Genomic DNA, 24,106 nt, shown 5'->3' with positions numbered 1-24,106 from the left:
GCTGGCCTGGTTCAACACATGATTCCTTTATCTTGACACATAGCAGTGTAGGGAACAGACTAAATGCAGGCGCAGTACGTGATGGCTGGCTTCTTGGTGAGTTTAACAATATTAAAAAGTAGAAACTGTAACAATTTTGTTTTTAATATAATTATAACCTGCAGGCGACAGTGGCTACCCCCTGAGACGCTGGCTCCTCACCCCATTTTTAAACCCGCAGAGCGCAGAGGAAACTCATTATAACGAGGTCCACTCTCGTGCCCGCGCAGTTGTGGAGCGTGCCATCGGCATCCTGAAATGCAGATGGCGTGCTCTGGATGCCTCGGGTGGCAGACTTTTATACCATCCAGCAAAAGTGTGCAAGATTGTCAGGGCGTGTGGTGTTTTGCACAATATAGCACTGAGAAACGGTATTCCTCTCCCTCCTGATCTCCCTCTACCCCAGCATTACGACCCCGAGCCACAGCCCCCTGGCCGACAAGAGGGATATCAACGAGGTGCAAGAATCCGTGAGGATGTCATGCGGCGTTTGTAAAGAAAGACAAAACTCAAGGTTCATGTTTTAACTGCATCTTTTAATGATTGTGCAATTTCTTGCATCACTTCTCTCATCTGCCGTAGCTCATCTGCAACCCTGTTGACAGCGTTTATTGTCTCTCGCTGTAACTGCAGGACTGCGTCAGTGAGTACCCGACCACTTTTGGACGTGCCAGACGCAGAAGGGGCACTGCTTTGAGCCGGACGCTGTGCATCTGCATCTGAGAACCCCTCACCCTGAACCTCCTGTTTATTTACAGCTTCAGACTCCGGAAGGACTGGAGGACAAACAATTGGCAACATTTATCCATTTATCACCCCACACACTCAAATGTACAGCGTTAATGATTAAAAATCGGTTTAACCTTGCTCCTCTGTGGTTTCAGTCACGTCAGTGTCTCCCTCCTTTTCCGACACAATACCACACACGCTGACCTCCCCAATTATAGCCGCGATTTTGCTGTCCACTGATGTGAGATCAGCTGTACATGGGCCCCCACCAGTTGCAGCCACGCTCTGGCGGTGGGAGGACAGTTTTCTCTTTGCCTCCACCTTGAATGAATGAGAATCTTTATTTCACATATTTTGCATACTGTAAGCACATGTAAATAAAACTTTTTGAAAATCAATATTGCTATTTATATAGGTATATAGCCTAATAAAACACAAATGTAATATGTTGGTAAAAAAAAAATTTGTATACCTTCAGGTCGGACCATTTTTTCTTTAATTCTGCAACTGTCCGTTCTGTCCCACTGACACAATTGACGGCAGAAGCAATACTTTGCCACTCGCACTGCTTCTTTTTATTAGTGACCCCACTGCTGTGGCCACCAAATAACACAGTTTTCCGAGCCTCCACCTCCCCTACAAGTGTTTCAATCTCAGTATCTGAGAAATTACGTTTTTTTCCTCTTTTCTCACCTGTCGCCATTATTAAAATTAGGCTAACAGAAATGCACGTTTTCACTTTCTTGGATTAATTAATTGGCGGGTCGCATGCCAGTTTTCCAGGTATATATGGGATTCCACTCTCATTTACATGCTGATCAGCAATCATGAGGTGATTTGCATTGACTATTTATGGTTAAAAATGGGCGTGTACAGGGCGGGATATGAGGCTGGTTCACGTACGCACATCTGCGGGTGATCTGTGATTTATAAAGGGAACATTGCTTACAGGTGTGCGTACGCACGGTTTTATAAATCGTAATATTTTTAGGCGTACGCCATTTTTGGCTTTTGGGCGCACGTAAACTTTTAGTAAAGATCCTACGCATAGTTTTATAAATGAGACCCCTGGTGTCTCTATCAAGGACATCTTTGAGGCGGCCGGCTGGTCCTCGCTGTCCACTTTTGTCAGATTCTATAACTTGGATATCCCGAACTTGCATGCTCGGGTTCTTTCGGTTTGATACGACGGCCTCTAGCAGACTCCGTCATCATACCACCTCCAGGGAGCTAGCTCCCTCTTAGCAGTGTAGCATCAAGGGTTCGATGGCTCCGGCCCTCTCACTTATCCTCTGGAACCCAGGGTGTTCAAGATAAGTGTTGTTGTTCCCTACCGTGGCACGGCGTGGTTGAATTCGTTCCCCATATGCAGTATGAGTGAAGTATCAAAGGGAACGTACTCGGTTACGAACGTAATATGTACTGCGTTATATGCCGTGCCACGAGGCTGCGGGTTCAGTGTCGTCGCTTCAGTCGTATAACCTGATTTCCTCTGGCGATTGCCTGCTTATATAGCCATTCGCCCCGCCCATTATGGGGGGCTTTGGCGCGCTGCATTGCCACAGGCTCGCGCAGCTACGCAGCGCTGTCATTGGTTTAAAAAAGTTTACAGATTAAACCAATGGCAGTGCAGTTGCACTGCATTATTGAAAAAAGGCTTCAGTATTGAGGAAAAAAGGAGCTTTTCCCCATACGCAGTACTCGATCCGTATCACAGGGAACCGAGGTTACGTTTGTAACCGAGTACGTTAACAATGGAAGAACAATGATTTCAAGCATCACCCTCCTTTTAACATGTCAAGTCTGCCATTCTAACCCAATCAGCCTGACATAATGATGTCCAGCCTTGTGCTCGTCAACATTCTCACCTGACTTAAGACGATTACTGAAATGATCTCAGCAGGTCCTTTAATGACAGCAATGAAATGCAGTGGAAAGGTTTTTTTGGGATTAAGTTAATTTTCATGGCAAAGAAGGACTATGCAATTCATCTGATCACTCTTCATAACATTCTGGAGTATATGCAAATTGCTCTTATAAAAACTTAAGCAGCAACTTTTCCATTTTCCAATATTTATGTAATTCTCAAAACTTTTGGCCACGACTGTATGCTTCAGACAAAGGGCACAAAGAGGTGTTCCACATAGCACCCCCTAGAGGATGCAGTTCGAAGTTCCCTTGAAAGGGAACCAATATTACTAATTTATTTCATAAATTGAGCTTTATTAATTTTCACAATTATTTATTAATGTCACACACATCTACCTAGTGCCTTTTGACTTCAAAGACGAGATTGGTAAATGTTACAGACATATTATCATGGAACTGTTCAGTCTATTATTGATTTTTATTTACACTTCAGTTTTATCCAAGGAGAAAGAATTATTTACACTGTAAATAATTAATTTAAAGGGGTCACTTGCAAATCGCAGCAGCACGAATTATGTGCCCAGCAACATTAGAAATCTAGCCAAAATCTCAATTTCCGTTTGTTAAACTAAACTGAAAACCAATAACAATAACAAACCATTTTCCCCTTTCTTGTTATTGCATTCTAAATAAGACATGAAATAAAATGAAATCAAAATGTACACGGACCTCACAAGAGTGTGATTGCTGTGGAAATGTGTGCCTGTGCGATACAAGAGTCAAGTCAAGTCAAGTCACCTTTATTTATATAGCGCTTTAAACAAAATACATTGCGTCAAAGCAACTGAACAACATTCATTAGGAAAACAGTGGGTCAATAATGCAAAATGATAGTTAAAGGCAGTTCATCATTGAATTCAGTGATCTCATCTCTGTTCAGTTAAATAGTGTCTGTGCATTTATTTGCAATCAAGTCAACGATATCGCTGTAGATGAAGTGACCCCAACTAAGCAAGCCAGAGGCGACAGCGGCAAGGAACCGAAACTCCATCGGTGACAGAATGGAGAAAAAAACCTTGGGAGAAACCAGGCTGAGTTGGGGTGCCAGTTCTCCTCTGACCAGACAAAACCAGTAGTTCAATTCCAGGCTGCAGCAAAGTCAGATTGTGCAGAAGAATCGTCTGTTTCCTGTGGTCTTGTCCTGGTGGGCCTCTGAGACAAGGTCTTTACAGGGGATCTGTATCTGGGGCTCTAGTTGTCCTGGTCTCCGCTGTCTTTCAGGGCAATAAAGGTCCTTTCTAGTTGCTGATCCACCATCTGGTCTGGATACCTACTGGATCCGGGTGACTGCAGTGACCCTCTGATCTGGATACAGACTGGATCTGGTGGCTACGGTGACCTCGGAATAAGAGAGAAACAGACAAATATTAGTGTAGATGCCATTCTTCTAATGATGTAGCAAGTACATAGGGTGTTATGGGAAGTGTTTCCGGTTCCGGTTTACCTAATTAATGCAGATTTGGATATTAAAAGCATATTAGTATGTTATGTGTAAGCCAGGTTAAAAAGATGGGTCTTTAATCTAGATTTAAACTGCAAGAGTGTGTCTGCCTCCCGAACAATGTTAGGTAGGTTATTCCAGAGTTTAGGCGCCAAATAGGAAAAGTATCTGCCACCCGCAGTTGATTTTGATATTCTAGGTATTATCAAATTGCCTGAGTTTTGAGAACGTAGCGGACGTAGAGGGTTATAATGTAAAAGGAGCTCATTCAAATACTGAGGTGCTAAACCATTCAGGGCTTTATAAGTAATAAGCAATATTTTAAAATCTATACGATGTTTGATAGGGAGCCAGTGCAGTGTTGACAGGACCGGGCTAATATGGTCATACTTCCTGGTTCTAGTAAGAACTCTTGCTGCTGCATTTTGGACTAACTGTAGTTTGTTTACTAAGCGTGCAGAACAACCACCCAATAAAGCATCACAATAATCTAACCTTGAGGTCATAAATGCATGGATTAACATTTCTGCATTTGACATTGAGAGCATAGGCCGTATTTTAGATATATTTTTTAGATGGAAAAATGCAGTTTTACAAATGCTAGAAACGTGGCTTTCTAAGGAACAATTGCGATCAAATAGCACACCTAGGTTCCTAACTGATGACGAAGAATTGACAGAGCAACCATCAAGTCTTAGACAGTGTTCTTGGTTATTACTAGCGGAGTTTTTAGGTCCTATAATTAACACCTCTGTTTTTTCAGAATTTAGCAGTAAGAAATTACTCGTCATCCAGTTTTTTATATCGACAATTCATTCCATTAGTTTTTCAAATTGGTGTGTTTCACCGGGCCGCGAAGAAATATAGAGCTGAGTATCATCAGCATAACAGTGAAAGCTAACAACATGTTTCCTGATGATATCTCCCAAGGGTAACATATAAAGCGTGAAGAGTAGCGGCCATAGTACTGGGCCTTGAAGTACTCCATATTGCACTTGTGATCGATATGATACATCTTCATTAACTGCTACGAACTGATGGCGGTCATATAAGTTCGATTTAAACCATGCTAATGCACTTCTATTAATGCCAACAAAGTGTTCAAGTCTATGCAAAATAATGTTGTGGTCAGTTGTGTCAAACGCAGCACTAAGATCCAATAAAACTAATAGAGAGATACACCCACGATCAGATGATAAGAGCAGATCATTTGTAACTCTAAGGAAAGCAGTCTCAGTACTATGATATGGTCTAAATCCTGACTGGAAATCCTCACATATACCATTTTTCTCTAAGAAGGAATATAATTGTGAGGATACCACCTTTTCTAGTATCTTGGACAGAAAAGGGAGATTCGAGATTGGTCTATAATTAACTAGTTTTTTGGGGTCAAGTTGTGGTTTTTTGATGAGAGGCTTAATAACAGCCAGTTTGAAGGTTTTGGGGACATATCCTAATGACAATGAGGAATTAATAATAGACAGAAGAGGATCTATGACTTCTGGAAGCACCTCTTTTAGGAGCTTAGATGGTATAGGGTCTAACATACATGTTGTTGGTTTAGATGATTTAACAAGTTTATACAATTCTTCCTCTCCTATGGTAGAGAATGAGTGGAACTGTTCCTCAGGGGGTCTATAGTGCACTGTCTGATGTGATACTGTAGCTGACGGCTGAATGGTTGCAATTTTATATCTAATAGTATAAATTTTAGAAGTAAAGTAGTTCATAAAGTCATTACTGTTGTGGTGTTGGGAAAAGTCAACACTTGTTGAGGCTTTATTTTTTTGTTAATTTAGCCACTGTATTGAATAAATACCTGGGGTTATGTTTGTTTTCTTCTAAAAGAGAAGAAAAGTAATCGGATCTAGCAGTTTTTAATGCTTTTCTGTAGGATAGGTTACTTTCCCGCCAAGCAATACGAAATACTTCTAGTTTGGTTTTCCTCCAGCTGCGCTCCATTTTTCGGGCTGCTCTCTTTAGGGTGCAAGTATGCTCATTAAGAGTGAGCTGCTCATCACGTTTGCTGAGATGGTGTTTGTCTCCGTCTGAAGAGAGCTGACGTACTGTGAGTTTTCTTCATTTTTGTTCAGCTACAGTTGACATCCGGAAGAAATACATGGAATTTTTTTTTTTTTAAGCTGATTTCTGAACGGTTCTGAACGATTTCTGTTGCTATTGTTTCGAGAACATTCTTCCCATGCCATTTTTGACACGTTACTTTGATGCTCTTTTGACAGTACTTATTTTACTGTTAAACCAGTGTTCTGGGTCTTAGCATTATTTTTCCTTTTCTCTATTTCATGGTTTCATGCTTTTTGGATTTTCTACAGTGGTCCGTGTACCTTCGTATAATTCAAGAAAACTGCACATTTTTCTTTTTTCATTTGTCCAAACAAAACGAAAAATCAAGAAATCGGCTTCATTTTTTCGTTTTTACGTTCAGGGACAGAAAACGAATAAACAACTTGAATATTCGATCCCTACATGTGGGCGGGAAGGAAACGCCCCTCTCCGCTGAGTGGTCAACCAAACATTACAACATAATAATAGTCCTAAAAACATAATAAGAGTCCTATGCTTCTACGGATTCTTAATGTGTTTATTTTTACTACATTTTATCTCTTTCTCTTCATCAAACAGCCAGATCAAATAATAGCTTGAAACAAACCATACAGAGGCAGAGCCTTTTGGTCCTTTGGCACACGGCTGTTTTATTATAGTACCCACCTATCAAAATCTGTCTGGCAAAGCTGTGTGACGCACTGCAGCGCGGGGAGAATACAGCCTATTGTAGCGAAGCGCAGACCGCTATCAATTTATGTGAACATGCAGTCATAACTTTTGTTTTAGACAATATGCTGCATTTTGGACTATGGGGGAACTTAAATAAAATGACAGATATGAATAGAAATTAGCGCATCTATCATTTATTATTTTTCTATTTTGAGTTTTATTCATAAAGCACTTTATGCACATTTCGGAATCCATAGGTTGTTATCCCAAATGTTTACCTTATGCTGTGTTCCAGACAACTCGGATACAATATAACATTTTTTTTCTATTATATAATATTGGATTATACGAATAATATTATACTTTACATAATAATAATAAGTATATATATATATATATATATAGCCTAGAGAGAGAGAGAGAGAGAGAGAGATATTTTGGGGTCCAATAGGTTGCTGGTTTCCGTGCAAGTCATTTATAGATTATCAATGTTTCATTTTGAAGTATATTTCCTACATTATTTCATTAATTTTGTTTTTTGTTTAGTCATTTAATTTAGATGTGTATTTTTATTTTTTCTGCCTTTTTAATTTTTTTCATTTATGAACTCATTTAAAACAACAACAAAAATGAGTAAAAAATGTAAAATAAAGTACAATCAAATCCTTACAATCACATTGCACTTGAATAAAGTTTAATTTCTAATCTGCTGATTGCCCTGCAGGTGACCGCATAAATCTTTCTTCTTACAATGCACGTTATTACAGGTTTTTTTTTTTTATAATTAAAAAGGGCAGAAAAATAGAAATGCATCTAAATTAAATGATTGAACAAAAAATGAATAAAATAAGTAATGTAGGAAATAGGTTTTGGGGGGTTGGGGTGGGGTGGGGGGTTCTGTCAATAACTTGCTGACGTGCAAGAAAAACAGCTATATGTATTGGACCTGAAAATCACGTCTCTCTCTCTCTCTATATATATTTATTATTATTATTATTATTATTATTATGTAAAGTATAATATTATACACTATACCATAATAATATAATATAATATAATAGTTATTATATCCGAGTTATCTGGAACGCAGAATTATTATGTAAACATTTCAATAAATGATTGTGTTGGCCTACTACAATTCTGAGCCATTCTATAAAATGACATTTCATCATTTGACAAATGGATAGCGACTCCTAAGTAGCACTTAAAGCACGGCTACGTGCAACTGTGTTAAGTGCATTTTTGGGAAACGCACATGAAACAATAACGGACGATCGTAAAATGACTCATAGAAAACGCTCTTAAGCGCTAAAATCAATCGTTATCGAGAAACGCAGCCCAGATTAACGAATGGCTTGACACAAACCGTACCGAGGCAAACCCTACAGAGCTTTCTTTTGTGTAGGCATAAATTATGCAACCTACCAGTGAAACATTTAGTTTATCATGTGAATATTAATTTACTTCGCACCTGCACTCACAACTTCTACTAGCCTATACATCTTTGTGCACTGCAGCGCGAGGAGAATGTATTAGACAAGCGCAGACCACTATTCATTTATGTGAACATAGGTAGTTTTAGACAATAAGCTGAGTTTTTTTTATTAATACTGGGTACTGGCCATCTAACTGATAGCATAGAAAATTTTTATTTTCTCTGCTAACTAAACCCACATCACAGAAGCGCAGTGTGACTCACAGTAGGTGCAAAGAATGGTGTATCATTCCTTAAAGAATCACAGTCTTTGAAAGATCCATTATTATAGACAACAATTCACTGACCAATTATTATAGACAGCAACTTGATCTTATTTCTGAATCAATTAATGAAGCATTTTGAATAGATTGAATAAAAGGCTTCCTTATTAACACAATGAAATACCGCCATCTAGTGGTGATATTACTTTCATAATTCAGGTTTCATTTTCATTTCATTTAAAAAAATAATGTTGTTCATATTTCTATATTAAAAATGTTGTATAAAACATTAATCTTATTTAATTATACATTTGTATTTCCTATGCAAATGCATGTACAGCTGTCTGATCAGCATTAAACTGCGTGACGCTGCAGTGCGTCACACAGCTTTGCCAGACAGATTTTGATAGGTGAATACTATAATAAAACAGCCATGTGCCAAATGACCAAAAGGCTCTGCCTCTGTATGGTTTGTGTCAAGCTATTCTTTGATCTGGCTGTTTGATGAAGAAAAAGAGATCAAATGTAGTAGAAATAAACTTTCCTTCCCGCCCACATGTAGGGATCGAATATTCAAGTTGTTTATTCATTTTCTGTCCCTGAACGTAAAAATGAAAAAATGAAAGGCATCAGTGGAACACATTACATGTACTACACACTCATGCATGTACACATTCTGGTATGGTCAAAATTAGCTCTTCTCCCTGTGTCTGTCATATGATCCTATGTTCATGCAGACTTTAACTCATGCACTAAAACTTCACAAATACATATAAATAATAATAAAATAACTTTTTTTTTTGGTCTACATCTCCCCCATTCTGAAACTACGGCCATCAGTTTCACACCATCATCGCCAACTAATGGAGTGATAGTAAGGAGAGAAAAAGCAAACCAACAAACAAAAGACACACAAAGGACAGAAGAATAGAAACATAAGGAATCAGGAATAGAACAAAACAAACAAAATAACCCCAACCCATGATATGTTCCCGCATTCTATGTGTGTAATTATGTCTATGTGTATGTATTAAAAATGAACGTCAGTTATCTAAATGAAAGGAAAAATTAATAAATCTTCACCAGTTCCTGGCCAAAATAACAAACTAACATAAATGTTGATGTTAAAGAATCCTATCCCTTGGGGTTGTAAATCAGTAAGCAGGTGTTGATTGTTTGTGGGGTTGTGTTTATAACTGTGCAATGTATGAAATATCCTATTTTACTCTATATTTCCCATTCTCTGCTTTATCCATATGATTAGAAATAACTAGTTTGGTAGGTTTAATACCTCTCCTTCTAGTAACACATATGATGATGTGTATTATTAACATATACACAAGAACTCCTAACATAGTTAGAACTATCCAGTCTGACCATGATAAATTCCCTGGAATTTTTGTTAATTTCCTTTCAGACAATAATTTAGCTACTCCATTTGCTACGACAATATTTCCCATTGCTTGAATTCCTTCCTCTTGAGCTGATTTAACACTCTTTTTGACTATCTTAACCATTTCAAAGAGTTCATAATTCCTTTCCTCCACTAAATCATTATTCCACCACTGTGGTTCTACCTGCAGCAATTGCACGTGTGGAACATGTATTCCACCTAAATGAAGAGGATAGAGAATTTCAATGCAAAATGGATCAGGAGGAATTAGACACAACTTCCCTCCATATATAATATTTTCACTTATTCTATCTTGTAATATACACCACTGTGCTTCTGACACCTGCCATGCACCTGTGGCTTGATCTAAAGGAACTACCTCCCAAACTGCAGATCCATTAAGATATATACTAAACATTGTAGAACATGAGCAAATTACCCACTCATGTTCCTCAACACAACAGTCTGTGGTAGAAATCATCTGTGTTTTCCCCTCACCTCAATATCCATTTTTCCCTAATCTAATTACTGAATTTCCTTGTCTAATTCCCATTGATTGGAATTTTCTAACTGTCATTATATTGCGCTTTCCATATTGAGGCCATACCATAATTAAAGGTAGTACTCCAGAACCTGTTAAAGATTTCTCATCTATTGCAATTTTAACTAATGGAATATGTTTAGCATAAGCTAAATTAAGTTGATTACCAAAAACCAATAACAAAGATTCAGCTATTCGTTCAGGAACTTGACCCATCCGAATAACTTGAACATCTTCCACCATTTGATCCTTTAAATTTTGAGCTAAAAATAAACACGCTGCACGGTGTGTCTCAAAATTAGATGATTTTGTTAATGCGTCTGGCAATTCCTTCGCAGCATTATTAAGATGTTGACCCGCTGCTATAATATGTAAAGAATCCTGAAGAGCCTCAGTAATTCCTTTCCCTGTCATTTTCCCACCCACTGAGTGTATTTACTTAATTGACTCACTTGAGCAGTATTACTAATTGAATTGACAGAACCAAATATCCCCGCTATGTCTCCCCCTATAGTGAGTGTATTTACTTAATTGACTCACTTGAGCAGTATTACTAATTGAATTGACAGAACCAAATACCCCCGCTATGTCTCCCCATATACTTCGAGGTTTACGATTTTGACTACTCAGAGGATCTTTGGAGGTATAATATGTTGCTTCTTTTTCCAACCAACTCCTTATTTTTGTAAAATTTTCAATAGGACTGATCAAAAACAGTAAGCAGAGACATCAAATTATAATTAACACATTGTCGCACCATGTGGGCTTCATTTATCAAGGTTTTGGTTTATTTTAAGATTCCATGAGCTGACAAATTAGTTGTATTTGGGCATGTTTTAGCTTTGTTTGTCTTTTCCGCAAAGAGATAAAAACACATTTCCCCATTTTCTAGTTCAGTTTCACAATATTTGTTCTCATCTTCTGAATACCATACTCTAACATAATTTCCCTTGAATCTTGTCGTTCTGGAGGCAGTATCTCTTAGGAACCCCTCACATGGCAACACTATGGGATAAACACACCCTTGATCTAACAAATCCCATATTGTAAGCATGTGAGTACGATTCAAGATGAAATTAATTTCCACATTAGTAGAAGTTATGAGTTCTAACCCCACAATTTCACATTGTTCTTTTGAACAGATTTCTTGTCTTTGACCACTATTAGAATATTCTCCATTTTGAACTGGCCAAATTACTCTACTTTTGTAACATTTAAGGTGATAGTTACATCCACCTGTAATGATCCAGAACTCGACATGGAATCCATATGCAGGCTTTATTGCAGAAACACGTAGTTGTACAGGCAATGGTCAATACCAGCAATATCAGCAATGTAGGGAGAACAGAGAATCAAAATCCAGTAAACAAGCAAGGGTCGGTAGGTAGGCAGCAAAGGTATGTAGAGGAGATCAAACAGGGTCAGTAACAGGAAAACAAACATGGGTAGTAACGCTCAGAAATGACAGACACAGCTAATCAAGACTTCGCGTAGAACTGTTGTAATAGTCCAGCTTATATACACAGTCCTGATGAGTAGCACCTGTGATGGTGATCAGAGTCCAAGGACGGGGCTTGTGGGAAATGTAGTGTAGTCAGTGTAAATGAATGAGTGGATGCGTGTGTGTCAGTATTCAGGCGAGGGTGCCCTATGCTGGCCAGTAGAGGGAATTATGGGGTTCGTCTCCGTGACACCACCATAGATGCCCTATCGATATTTAGCAAGATCTTTATCATTACTTCGCACCCAATCCCATAATCCCCATTTGGAAATAAAGTGTAGAGTAACATGTTAGCCAGATTTCAGAGTTGCATTCAGAGTTATTGCTTGAACCCGAGGAGTCCATAAAGCTTGGCTTCCTTGGTAAAAACCAAATAAAATTAAAAACAAGCATACCATTGATGATGTGTATCGAGAATAACTTGCAACCATCTCTAATCAATGTCAATGGAACTGATTCCTGAAATGGAAGCAGATAAATCATTAAACATCACTTCTTGTTACCCAATCTTTAAAAGTAATGGATGAACATTGCTCAATTTCAGTCCATAAGCTATCACTGTCATTTTGTTTATTCACTAAACAAGGCTTAACTTGTGACCAATGATACCATCTATCTGTTCCTACACCCTTCCCTTTAAGGCACACACTTGTATCTGTTGTTAAAAATATCTCATATCATTTGACCATAACAAAACTACCTAACTCGGGAATGTCTGGAATGTCAGTAGTGGTGTGTTGTTCATCCCACTGCTGCTGAGCTTCTCACACCTTCTGGATGTTTTCTTTGGTAGCTCTGTCCAGCATAGTGAGATATGGTCTTAACTTTTAGACAGTCACATGGATGGCTCCCTGTCAAAGCAGGGATGAAAAGTTGATTGTCTCTTTTTTCTTACTCTTTACAGAGGGGTGCTTATTCCTATGGTAAACGCAAAATTCCCTCAATGAGCTGATGAACTTGTGCAGAAGTCCCTCAATGAGCTGACAAACTTGTGCTTCAGTCCACGTTTTTCCTTGAGATGTTTTATCATTGTTTTTGACATTTAACTGTTTAAATGATGGACCTTTACCTTCTGCTCCACCTACTTTAGCCCAACAGTCTTTTTTGATGTGGCCAGGCTTTCCACAATTGTGGCATACCTTCAACATCTTATCTGCATCGCTGTTGGATTGAACGAATGCCACTCATCTTCGATTTGGCCTGTGTCCTTCATCCTTGTTTTACAGTGAAGTGGGTTCCATTGTCAGAATCAGAAAGGCTTTCAACTTGGAGTCTTTTTGGATCATGAACCATTTAAACTGTTCATCCAAAGAAGCATCAACATTCAGTCCTTTCTTCAAAAACTTTGCTTGCTTCTTGTTCTTCTTTTCCAAGTACCAAGCAGATATGGTTCTGCTGTTGCAGCCAGTCTCTGTCATTTTTGCAGAGGATCTGTGTCTCAGGCTCTCAGCAGCAGGGATATATTTAACTCTGTGCGTGTGAGTGTATGTGTGTGTGTGTGTGTGTGTGTGTGTGTGTGTGCGCATGCTGAAGGGATGGGTCCTGCCCTCCGCTCTCTTCCTCTCTCTCTAGCTGACAACTCAAAATAAAACAAAGAAAGATAAAGAGAACAAAGTTAAATCCTTAATATTCTTATAATTCCCTTTTAGTTCTTTTCAGTTGAGCTGATCTGTCTCTTTCCCAAACATTGAACAGCTTTACTTTACTGAAGGCCCACGATTCTAGCCACTACAATTCATAAAGGTACCTTTTTATTTTAGCGTGTTTAAACATTTTAGGGTTCTCAAAACAGCACTACCTTTAGTGCAGACCCGCCACTTTAAGCCGCTCCTAATCTTACAACTTTCCCACACTTCTTCTAAGTGCAGCTTTTTAGTGAATAGACATGTTTTAGAGTTTAACCTGCCCCTTTTTGCAGACTCGCCACATTCCACCACTTCTAATCACAGCTAATTGCTAAACCGCATTATGACTTATTCTCCTGAAAATTTGACTAAAGGTCTTTTACTCTAAAAGATCCACTTTTACCCCAGCTTCATTCAAATATTTTGGAGGACCACTGATCAGAACAACTCAATAAGTTACATCAAATTAAATTACATAAATTTAGCTATGTCTGACACATTTATTGGCAACACAACTGGTATTTTAAAATTACACAGTTCTTTTCAGCAGTTTCAGTCACCGTCTCAACATGACATTTGTAAATTTTTGGTCTACAACTCTTATGAGTCATACCTAACTATTCACGTGTTCACACTTACATATAGTTAGCTGAAGTATTATAATGCATATTTGGCGTGCTGTCCGGGAAGGGCTCCGAGCTCGGGAATGACCCGAACCTAGAGTACCCCCCCGTATTTGAAAGTGTAAAATGAACTCTAGTGGAGGAGCTGGGGTGGAGGGGGGATGCTGATAAACTGTCAGTGGAGACAGGTAAGTCAGCTGTATTTATACCCTAGGGTTGATTATCTTAAGTGTGCTCCACCTGTGCTAATTAGGCTTAGTATCTGACGTGCTCCTCCCGAATCTTGTTAATGAAACTACATTAAGACTTCATTGTAGTTGTTTTATGATGTATATTTACATTTACATTTACATTTATTCATTTAGCAGACGCTTTTATCCAAAGCGACTTACAGATGAGGACAGTGGAAGCAATCAAAAAAAACAAAAAGAGCAATGATATATAAGTGCTATAACAAGTCTCAGTTAGGTTAACACAGATCACACCCATCGCGGCCCTTCGAACAAATCTGCACAAGAATAATTCACTGTAAATGTATATTTGACAGACTGCTTCATGTCTTACATTTATTACTGACAAATAAAATCTGATATCACAAGTGTTATTGAAAGCAGCTGCTCAAGTGTTCAACACCACATTATCATTCATGTCTTATTGATAAACATTTAAATCATTACATAACTTTCTGTTTTCTTAATTAGATAACTAGTCTGCAGTAATCACTCAAGAAAATAGATGATTAAATGAGAATGATCTAAGAGAGAAAATGTATTTTATTTTATTTGTACAATCATAGAGGTTAATGCACAATCCAGAATTATTAATTCAGCAAGCAGACAGTTACTTTGAAATAAACATAACAAACTGACCAAAACATTACAATCAGATCACCACTTGGGACTGTTTGTTAAAATTTCAGAGACATCATTTACAATGGGACTGATTTAAACTCAGGAGTCAATAATATTTTAATAATAAGGTTAATATTTCTCTGTGATTGATATTAGGAGGTCTTTGTAAAATTAAAGGGATAGTTCACCCAAAAATGAAAATTATGTCATTAATAACTCACCCTCATGTCGTTCCAAACCAGTAAGACCTCCATTTATCTTCGGAACACAGTTTAAGATATTTTAGATTTAGTCCGAGACCTCTCAGTCCCTCCATTGAAACTGTGTGTACGGTCTACTGTCCATGTCCAGAAAGGTAAGAAAAGTAGTCCATGTGACATCAGAGGGTAAGTTGTAATTTTTTGAAGCATTGAACATTCATTTTGGTCCAAAAATAGCAAAAACTACGACTTTATTAGGCATTGTCTTCTCTTCTGTGTCTGTTGTAAGACAGTTCAAAACAAAGCAGTTTGTCATATCCGGTTCGCGAACGAATCATTCGCTGTAACCGGATCTTTTTGAACCAGTTCACCAAATCGAACTGAATCGTTTTAAATGGTTCGCGTCTCCAATACGCATTAATCCACAAATGACTTAAGCTGTTAACTTTTTTAATGTGTCTGACACTCCCTCTGAGTTAAAACAAACCAATATCCTGGAGTAATTCATGTACTCAAACAGTACACTGACTGAACTGCTGTGAAGAGAGAAATAAACACAGAGCCGAGCCAGATAATGACTCGTTCACGAGTCAAGAACCGGTTGCATCGGTTTTCAAATCACCAGTAGTTCTTTCTGACAGTTCAATTCAATAAACCGGTTGAAGAAAACGGTTCACCGGTTCTTTTGCACTCGACATAATGGCGTCATTGGCGATGACTGCAAGCCTTCGGTTTACCTGGGCTCATAACATTAGCACAGAATCAGTTCAGAATCAATCACCAAAAGAATCAGTTCGGTTCAGATGCTCTGTGTGTCGGTCTGCTTCACGCTGAATCACACATGCGCAGTATCATCAGCTCCTCAGTTCTCGAATCGGACGCGTCTGACAGAAACGGTTCTTGATTCGAGAAAGAGTCAATCTTTTGTTCGTTATCTGGCTCGGCTTGGTGTTCATCTTCAGTTCTCTCTTCACAGCAGTTCAAGGCAAGGCAAGGCAAGTTTATTTTTATAGCACATTTCGTACACAATGGTAATTCAAAGTGCTTTACATAAAAGAAATTAAAATAATAATGAAGAAAAATAATAACAAGAATAAAACAAGCAATTTTAAAACTTTTAAAATTATTAAAAAATTTACTTATTAGAAAATGATTTTACATAAAATAAAATAAAAAAAAACAGTGAAAATATAGTGCAATCAGTTCGGACATTGCACAGTGCTTATTCAATAAATGCACAGCTAAACAGATGAGTTTTAAGTCTAGATTTAAATGTGACTATTGTTTTAGCACATCTGATCTCTTCTGGAAGCTGATTCCAGCTGCGGGCAGCATAGTAACTAAAGGAGGACTCCCCTTGTTTTGTGTGAACCCTTGGTATTTCTAACTGACTCGATCCTAATGATCTGTGTGGTCTGTTAGGCTTATATTCAGTGAGCATATCTGAAATATATTTTGGTCCTAGGTCATTTAATGACTTATATAAGAGTAAAGTTACTTTAAAATCAATCCTAAATGTAACTGGAAGCCAGTGTAAGGACATGAGGACTGGTGTGAAATGCTCAGATTGTCTGGTTCTAGTCAGAATCCTGGCAGCAGCGTTCTGGATGAGCTGCAGCTGTCTAATGGTCTTTTTGGGAAGGCCGGTGAGGAGCCCATTACAATAGTCCACCCTGCTGGTAATGAAGGCATGAACTAGTTTCTCCAAGTCTGGACTTGAAACAAAACATCTAATTCTTGCAATGTTTTTTAAATGATAGTATGCTGATTTAGTTACTGCTTTCATAGTCAGTCTGTGAGGAGCTCTGTGGGCAGGGCTCAGCCAGGATAGGGTCTATCAACAGTGCTTGTTTTGGTTGCATGGTGTTATCAGTGTCCTTGTGGGATATGTCAACCACATGATGACTCGGACCCGGTGTGTGTGTGCTGAATGGATTGACACACTCTGCTGAAGGATGACGGAGGGAAAAGTAGATATTGTCCTTAAACACTCTGGCACCAAGTTTGTTTGGGTGGAGGCCATCCGGTTTAAACAATTGTCTATGGCCCCAGAAAAGACTGAAGTTGTCAATGAAATTCACTCCTTTTATATTACAAGATCATTGTAGCCATGTGTTCAGCCCAAGCAACCGTGAAAACATATTTGTTCCCCTTGCTGGGAATGGTCCACTGATGAACGACTGAACTTTGAGTCTTCTAAGTGTTTCAAAGAGTTCACTGAAGTCCTTCTTAAGGAGTTCTGACTGCTCTTTCCGAATATCATTCTTTCCCACATGGATAATGATTCGATTTGCAGTCTTGTGCTTCTTCAGAATGTTCTGAAGTTCCTTGTTCACATCAGAGACCGTTGCTTGAGGAAGGCAGCATGTTGTTGTAGTCCTGCTACGGATGTTTCTGATAACAGAGTCACCCACTATCAGAGTCCTTGGCTCGGCTGTGCTCTGAGCTGAAAGCCGCTGTCTGCTCGTCCTTGAGCGCCTGTTAGTAGCGATGTTAGCTGCTGGCTGATCAGATCCATCTTTAAATACATTTGGGGATTCCTCACCCACATTCATTAATGCTTCAAATCTGTTCTCAAGATGTATAGGGGGTGGTTGAATGCCAGTATTCACAAGCCTTGTCATAGTCGAATCTGGGGTAGAGGAAGCTACGGCAGCATGATACATCTGATGTCTCGTGTTCCTTTGGGTCTCGCTCCCTGTTTGTGCCATCGATTAGTGTGGCGATCAGTTTCGGCTTGTTCCTGCACTTGTTATAAACTGTTGAGATTCAGAAGATTCATGGGACTCACCGGCTGTATGCTGAAAGGGTCCATGACGACAGTCTGCTGAGTGTTCCGTCTGTTTTGGAAGTCCAGCAAGTAACTTTGTTTCAAGAATCACAATCCTTTGTAGAAGTTTGCAGCAGTTCATGCAACAAGTAGATCCAACAGGAGGCATTTTTTCTCTCTTCTGTTTGAATGTAGGCAGTTGTTTTCCCGTCTCCGGAATGTAAGCTGCTGGCAGTGGGAGGCAAAGTTTTCTTTTTGTAGTATTATTCCAGTCCCAAAGAGTTTTTAGTTTTAGCGTTTGTGCCAAAAATCTGTTGTTTGAGCACTGTGCTGATCTGCTGATGTAGAAATATTAGAAAAATCAGAGAAAAGTACAGAAATAAGAAGCAAAGTGCAGAGCAGTAAGCTAGAACGTCCGAACGGTAGCAAAGCCGGAAGTTCAGTCAGTGTACTGTTTGAGTACATGAATTACTCCAGGATATTGGTTTGTTTGAACTCAGAGGAAGTGTCAGCCACATTAAAAAAGATAACAGCTTAAGTCATTTGCGGATTAATACGTATTGGAGACGAGAACAGTTTAAAATGATTTAGTGTTTTGAACTGTTACAACAGACACGGAAGAGAAGACAATGCTGAATAAAGTCGTAGCTTTTGCTATTTTTGTACCAAACTGTATTTTTGATGCTTCAAAAAATTCTAACTTACCCTCTGATGTCACATGGACTACTTTGATGATGTTTTTCTTACCTTTCTGGACATGGACAGTATACCGTGCACACAGCTTCAATGTAGGGACTGAGAGCTCTCGGACTACATCTAAAATATCTTAAACTGTGTTCCAAAAATAAAAGGAGGTTTTACCGGTTTGGAACGACATGAGGGTAAGTTATTAATGACATAATTTTGCAAATTGGGCGAACTAACCCTTTAATGACTGTTTAACTTATTTCTGATGGTTCTTGTTCGCAAATGCAAGTTAACTGCAGTCATCCTGAGGTTCAACTGTTGCTTGTGTGATAAAAGAATAAATCACTTCATAGTCACGAACCTGCATGAACATCACAAATATTGTCAAAAAGATGCAAGTGTTAACACACAAATATTACAGCATGATGTTAGAGCCTAAGAATAAAACTTGTGTGTACAAACTGTTAAGAGAAGGTGGATGGCAATAGTGGGCATCAACATAAGAACAGGGAAGTGTTTTATTCACCTTGTTCTTTTTGGCTCTGATTTTCCAGTTTGTGTCAATCTCATTATAAGTCGCATCATCTTTCTGCTCCTAAACATTAATGGAAACATGGTGAAGTTATGATTGCATCAGTTGGATCCATTATATTTATTGTTATATGTGACAATTAAAAAGAAACAGTAAACAGTTAATATACTAACTTTTCATTCAGCTGACGCATTTATCTAACCTGACTAATAAAAGTGCAGATATAACTGAGACCTTCTGCTCTGGAGCAGTGATTATAGATGTAATAATAGCTAGCTAATGTATCAATCATGAGTCACTGGTATTATGATACTTACCACAGAGTCATTAGTCCCTTTTCTGTTATCTGAAAAACAATGGGAATATTTATGATAGCTCATAAACAAAAAATAATGCAAACAATAAATTATAAAAGTCTAGATGAATTCTACTGCAGATAATACATGTTTTTGTAAGTTTGTATATTACTGTTCACTCAAGCCAAACATTTGATCACACACATATTTAACATCACATCTTAGCAGATTTCCGTGATGAAACTGAAACTGAAGCTGATGTGCCTATCTCTAAATACAAAGTCTGATATTTTTAATCTCGTCTGTTGTAATGCCTTTAAACTCTAAATACTCACCAGCTCTTTTTTTGTGAACCAACCAAAGAATAACAGCAGTAACCAGAACAGCCAACACAGCAGCAGCAACAATCATGATCACTGACGGAGAGAATATATAGAGAGACACATTCAGATTCAGATCAAAACAACAGCAGAACATCTACTGTACACTCTAAAAAGCTCTGGGGTGTTTTTTCAACACAAATGCTGGGTTGAGACCGTTGGGTAGGCGTTGGGTTGTTTTAACACAAGTTTGGGTTGAGAATCGCTCTTGATCATAAACCAGCGGCACTGGGATGGGAACGCAGACGTGAAGGAGAGCACACACGTCACGTCAACACCAGACGTCTCCAGTGTGAGAAGCTGCTATTTTCACGGACGACATGTATCCATTCATTGAACTCGTTCACGACCGACATGGGTATCAGTTCAGTCATTTCATTCACGAACGATATCTCTAGATCTCATTCAGACTCATGAAACTCGTTCAGTGAAGGGCTTATTCGTTCACTACATTCAACAAATCACATGCTTTGTCACATGTCATACTCGAAGGCTATTGGCTCGAGGTTGAGTAACTCTTTGACATGATGAAATAGTTCAGTTACCCGGTTCACCGAGCTGCGCATGCGCTGCTTATAGCGCCGCGCTGTGGAGGGAAGAACTTCACTGAACGAGAAATATGAGTCAGTGGATTCCGTGAACAAGAACGATTCGTTCACCTAAAAGATTTGTTCAAAAATAACGATTCGTTCACGAATGACACATCACTACCCTGTTCAGACTTGTCGAGTTTGTGTCTTCATTGTCCTCGCGCCAAGAGTTAAAGACTCAGAAGCTGTTTGTGTGAGAGTCACACACTGTGTGAGGAGGAGGAGGTGTTCTTCTGAAGAGAGGGACAGACGGGTTTAAGGAAAGTAATCTTCAGAATTCCATCGTTTAATTTTTTTTTACTAAGACTGAAAGAATGTTTGTTTTTGTAGATGTTGAAGGCCGGAGACAAGATAACTTCATTCTTTTGAGATTTTATGTAAGTTATTTTTAGAAAAGAAATGTTTCTGTTGTCTCCTGCCTGTTTACTTCAAATTTTGATGCAACAACAGTGTGATAACGTGCTCATTTCATTAAAACCATTGATGTCTGTGTTGTTCATTGCAGAACTCAAATTAACTTTGGAGTTGTCTGATTTGCAGAGTCATCATTCTTGGTCTTCTCTCTTAAAGGATTAGTTCACACACACACAAAAAATATATATAATTTACTTGCCCTCATGTCATTCCAAACACAAATACATATATTTTAATTGTCTCATAATTTTTAGTTAATCCATAATCTGTATTTTCAAGCCTCATAAATACAGAGTTATTGTATAAGTAATCCATTCCAATATTTATATATGAACAAATCCTAAATTATATGATAGCGAACATGTATTTTCAAAAGAAAATATTGGTCTCCTAGACTAGAAATGGAGGACAAACTTTAAGAGAATATTAAATATATTTGGTTTCCAGGAATTAGCAGAGTTTGTGCGGGTCTGCAACAATATGAGGGAGAGTAAATTATGACCATTTTTATTTATTTATTTATTTATTTTATTGCCAGTAGAAATGGAGTTTACACTCTGTCATTCATACACATGCTCACATCTGTTAAATGTTATTAATATCAATGTTAATGTTGTGGTTAATTTGTGTACTGTCATGCCAGAATAGTTGGTAAAGAACTCAACTAATTGTACATTTATTGTATAAAAGTGTTTTTGTATATTTTATACAATAAATACAATTTACCAAAAAAATCTAATTTGATCTTAACCCTCTGGAGTCTAAGGGTATTTTTGGGGCCTGGAGAAGTTTTGTCATACCCTGACATTTGTGCATTTTCAGTTTCTTATATACATCTAAATGGCTAGAGTCTAATCTCACTGTAATCAGCACAAACTGGGCTATAATAATATGCAAGCAGCATGTATACACATGATTGTGTTTTTGAGAAAAACATTTTTATGCGTGGTTAGTGAAAAACTAAAAATGTTAAAACACTTGAATAAGGCAATAAAACACATACAGAACAATGGTTCCCGGGACTTTTGAGAACTGGAGCTTGTAGCCTAGAATTTTTCTTTCTAAATTATGTGAAAATCATCTTGTTTACTCACTTACAGAAAACAATATATTGATTTAAGACTTTTTGATTTAGACACTTTTTGTTGGTAAAAGTCATATGCGAGTAGGCATCAACTATCATAAGTTATGTTCAATGCTTTATAAACTCTGTAGCTGTTAATGCCATATTTTTCTGCATTTCTTCTTAAATGTATGTTACTGACTGTTTTCTCTTGTTTTTAATAAATATTTACCTTTTGATAGTTACTATTTGTGTATAAAAGTGATTTTTAAAATTAACAAGATTTGTAAGTTTAATGCCTAGCTCAATTTGGGTTCATTTTAGCCTAGCAATGTAGTAAATTTAAATCATAAAAAAGCAACCCAACATGCTGAGTTAAACATAAAAATAACCCAAATTGGGATGTTATCAGCCCAGCAGTTTTTAGAGTGATACATTACTGTCTTTGAAATCAAATATATAAAACAATACTACTGACAGAGACATAAAATCATAAGTAACATGATTGTTTTGGGTTGTTTGGAGACTTGGTTTCTCAGTGACATGATGAAAGAATTCTGGATTGGTGGATTGGTGTTGATGAACAAGAGACATGACATGAAGTCAGAGTTATGATCAGCTGTTCTAACATCTCCACAGAGAATCTGTTCTGTATTTAGAAACGGATTCTAGAAGAACAACAGAATGTGAATAAAACTACGGAGCCCCTCTGGTCCCACTTTGTCAAAAAAAAATATATATAACTAACTCGTGGCCTCAAGATAGTGAAGTGTCTGACACATGGACCCTTTGTTATTAAACTGGACCCTGTACTGTAGTGCAATGTAATACTTCACATTATGTGCAATATTATCTTTTTTAATATTCAGTGTAATATAATTTGCTGCATTTCTGTTTCTATTTATTTACTAGTACTGTTCATCACAATCAATTCAATTCTGTTAATACAGTAATGTAAATCTTGTAGGCTGCATATCCATAGTCCTTTATAATTCTTCTTCATATTTTATAGCATATTTTTTTATACTTTTTACATGTATATAGGCTACTTGTTTATTAACCAACTTCTATTACTATTTATATTCCTTTAAATGTCTTGATGTGCACATCAACTGTGACACAAGAATTGTCCCCCGGGTTATCAATATCAATAAAGATCAAAGTATTTCTGATTCTGATTTTAAGTTAGCCTATAGTAATGTGCAGACTGGTTCATTAATTATTGAAGTGTTTCACATTTTGGAAAAGCATGTCTGTGTAGCCTATGATAAAACGTCAGAAGAGGGCGTTCTAGGCTTAGGTCACGGTACCTCCGTCTGGCTGTATGTATTTATGTGTATTTCCCGGTATTTCCCAGTTGACGGCAAGGAGTTGCGGGATGAGAATGCGTTAGATGATCATATGAGTAATTGTGACGGCTTTACAGAGGTAAGAGTGTTTTAATTAGAATGGTTAACATTTAGTTAGATGGCAAATTACTGCAAGACTATAGGTGTTCGAGGTGGAAGCATTAACGATTAGCATAACAAGTTAAGCAGGCTAATTCAACGTTAATGGTTATCAAGTAACTGCTATCTTAGTCTCTGTTACTAACGTTTCAAATTTTATCGGACTTGATAGCCATTAATGTTGAATTAACCTGCTTAACTTGTTATGCTAGTTATTCATATGAACATATAACGCATTCTCATCAAAAAATCACCAAAGGGTCCATGTGTCAGACACTTCACTATCTTGAGGTCACGAGTTAGTTATATATATATATTTTTTTTTTTGACAAAGTGGGACCAGAGGGGCTCCGTATAAAACCACTGAAATCACTCACAAACACACAGAAACTGACATCAGTGCTTTTGCTGATTTTATAGAGGAAGGTTTTTTAGTTCAGATTCACCATATTCAACAATGATATTTTAATGCATGAACACAAAATAAACCTTACAGACATTCCCTTCACAGGACTGAATTTGATTTATTTAACTGTTATTTTACAGCAGCTCCATTTCAGTGTAACTCTCTGTTGAGCTGCTGTGTAACAGAAAGATTATTAATAAGTGCTCACTGTGAT

The 24,106-nt window shown here is 37.8% G+C and overlaps 1 protein-coding gene across 2 annotated transcripts in view; it reads right to left on the bottom strand.

Annotated features, from left to right (window-relative positions):
- LOC132127618 (obscurin-like) overlaps positions 1-24,106 on the bottom strand; it is a 499,117-nt gene that overhangs the window by 72,873 nt on the left and 402,138 nt on the right. For both annotated transcript variants that reach the window (XM_059539573.1, XM_059539582.1), the window contains 3 exons: positions 19,927-20,007; positions 19,613-19,641; positions 19,290-19,358 (listed from right to left, as the gene is read on the bottom strand). In XM_059539573.1, the coding sequence (XP_059395556.1) occupies positions 19,290-19,358; positions 19,613-19,641; positions 19,927-20,007 (179 nt within the window). The remainder of the gene's footprint in view (positions 1-19,289; positions 19,359-19,612; positions 19,642-19,926; positions 20,008-24,106) is intronic.

Source organism: Carassius carassius, chromosome 3 (genome assembly GCF_963082965.1).
Source record: "Carassius carassius chromosome 3, fCarCar2.1, whole genome shotgun sequence".
NCBI lineage: Eukaryota > Metazoa > Chordata > Actinopteri > Cypriniformes > Cyprinidae > Carassius > Carassius carassius.
The sequence above is the reverse complement of the archived record's forward strand: the minus strand, read 5'-3'. Positions and strand labels throughout refer to the sequence as shown.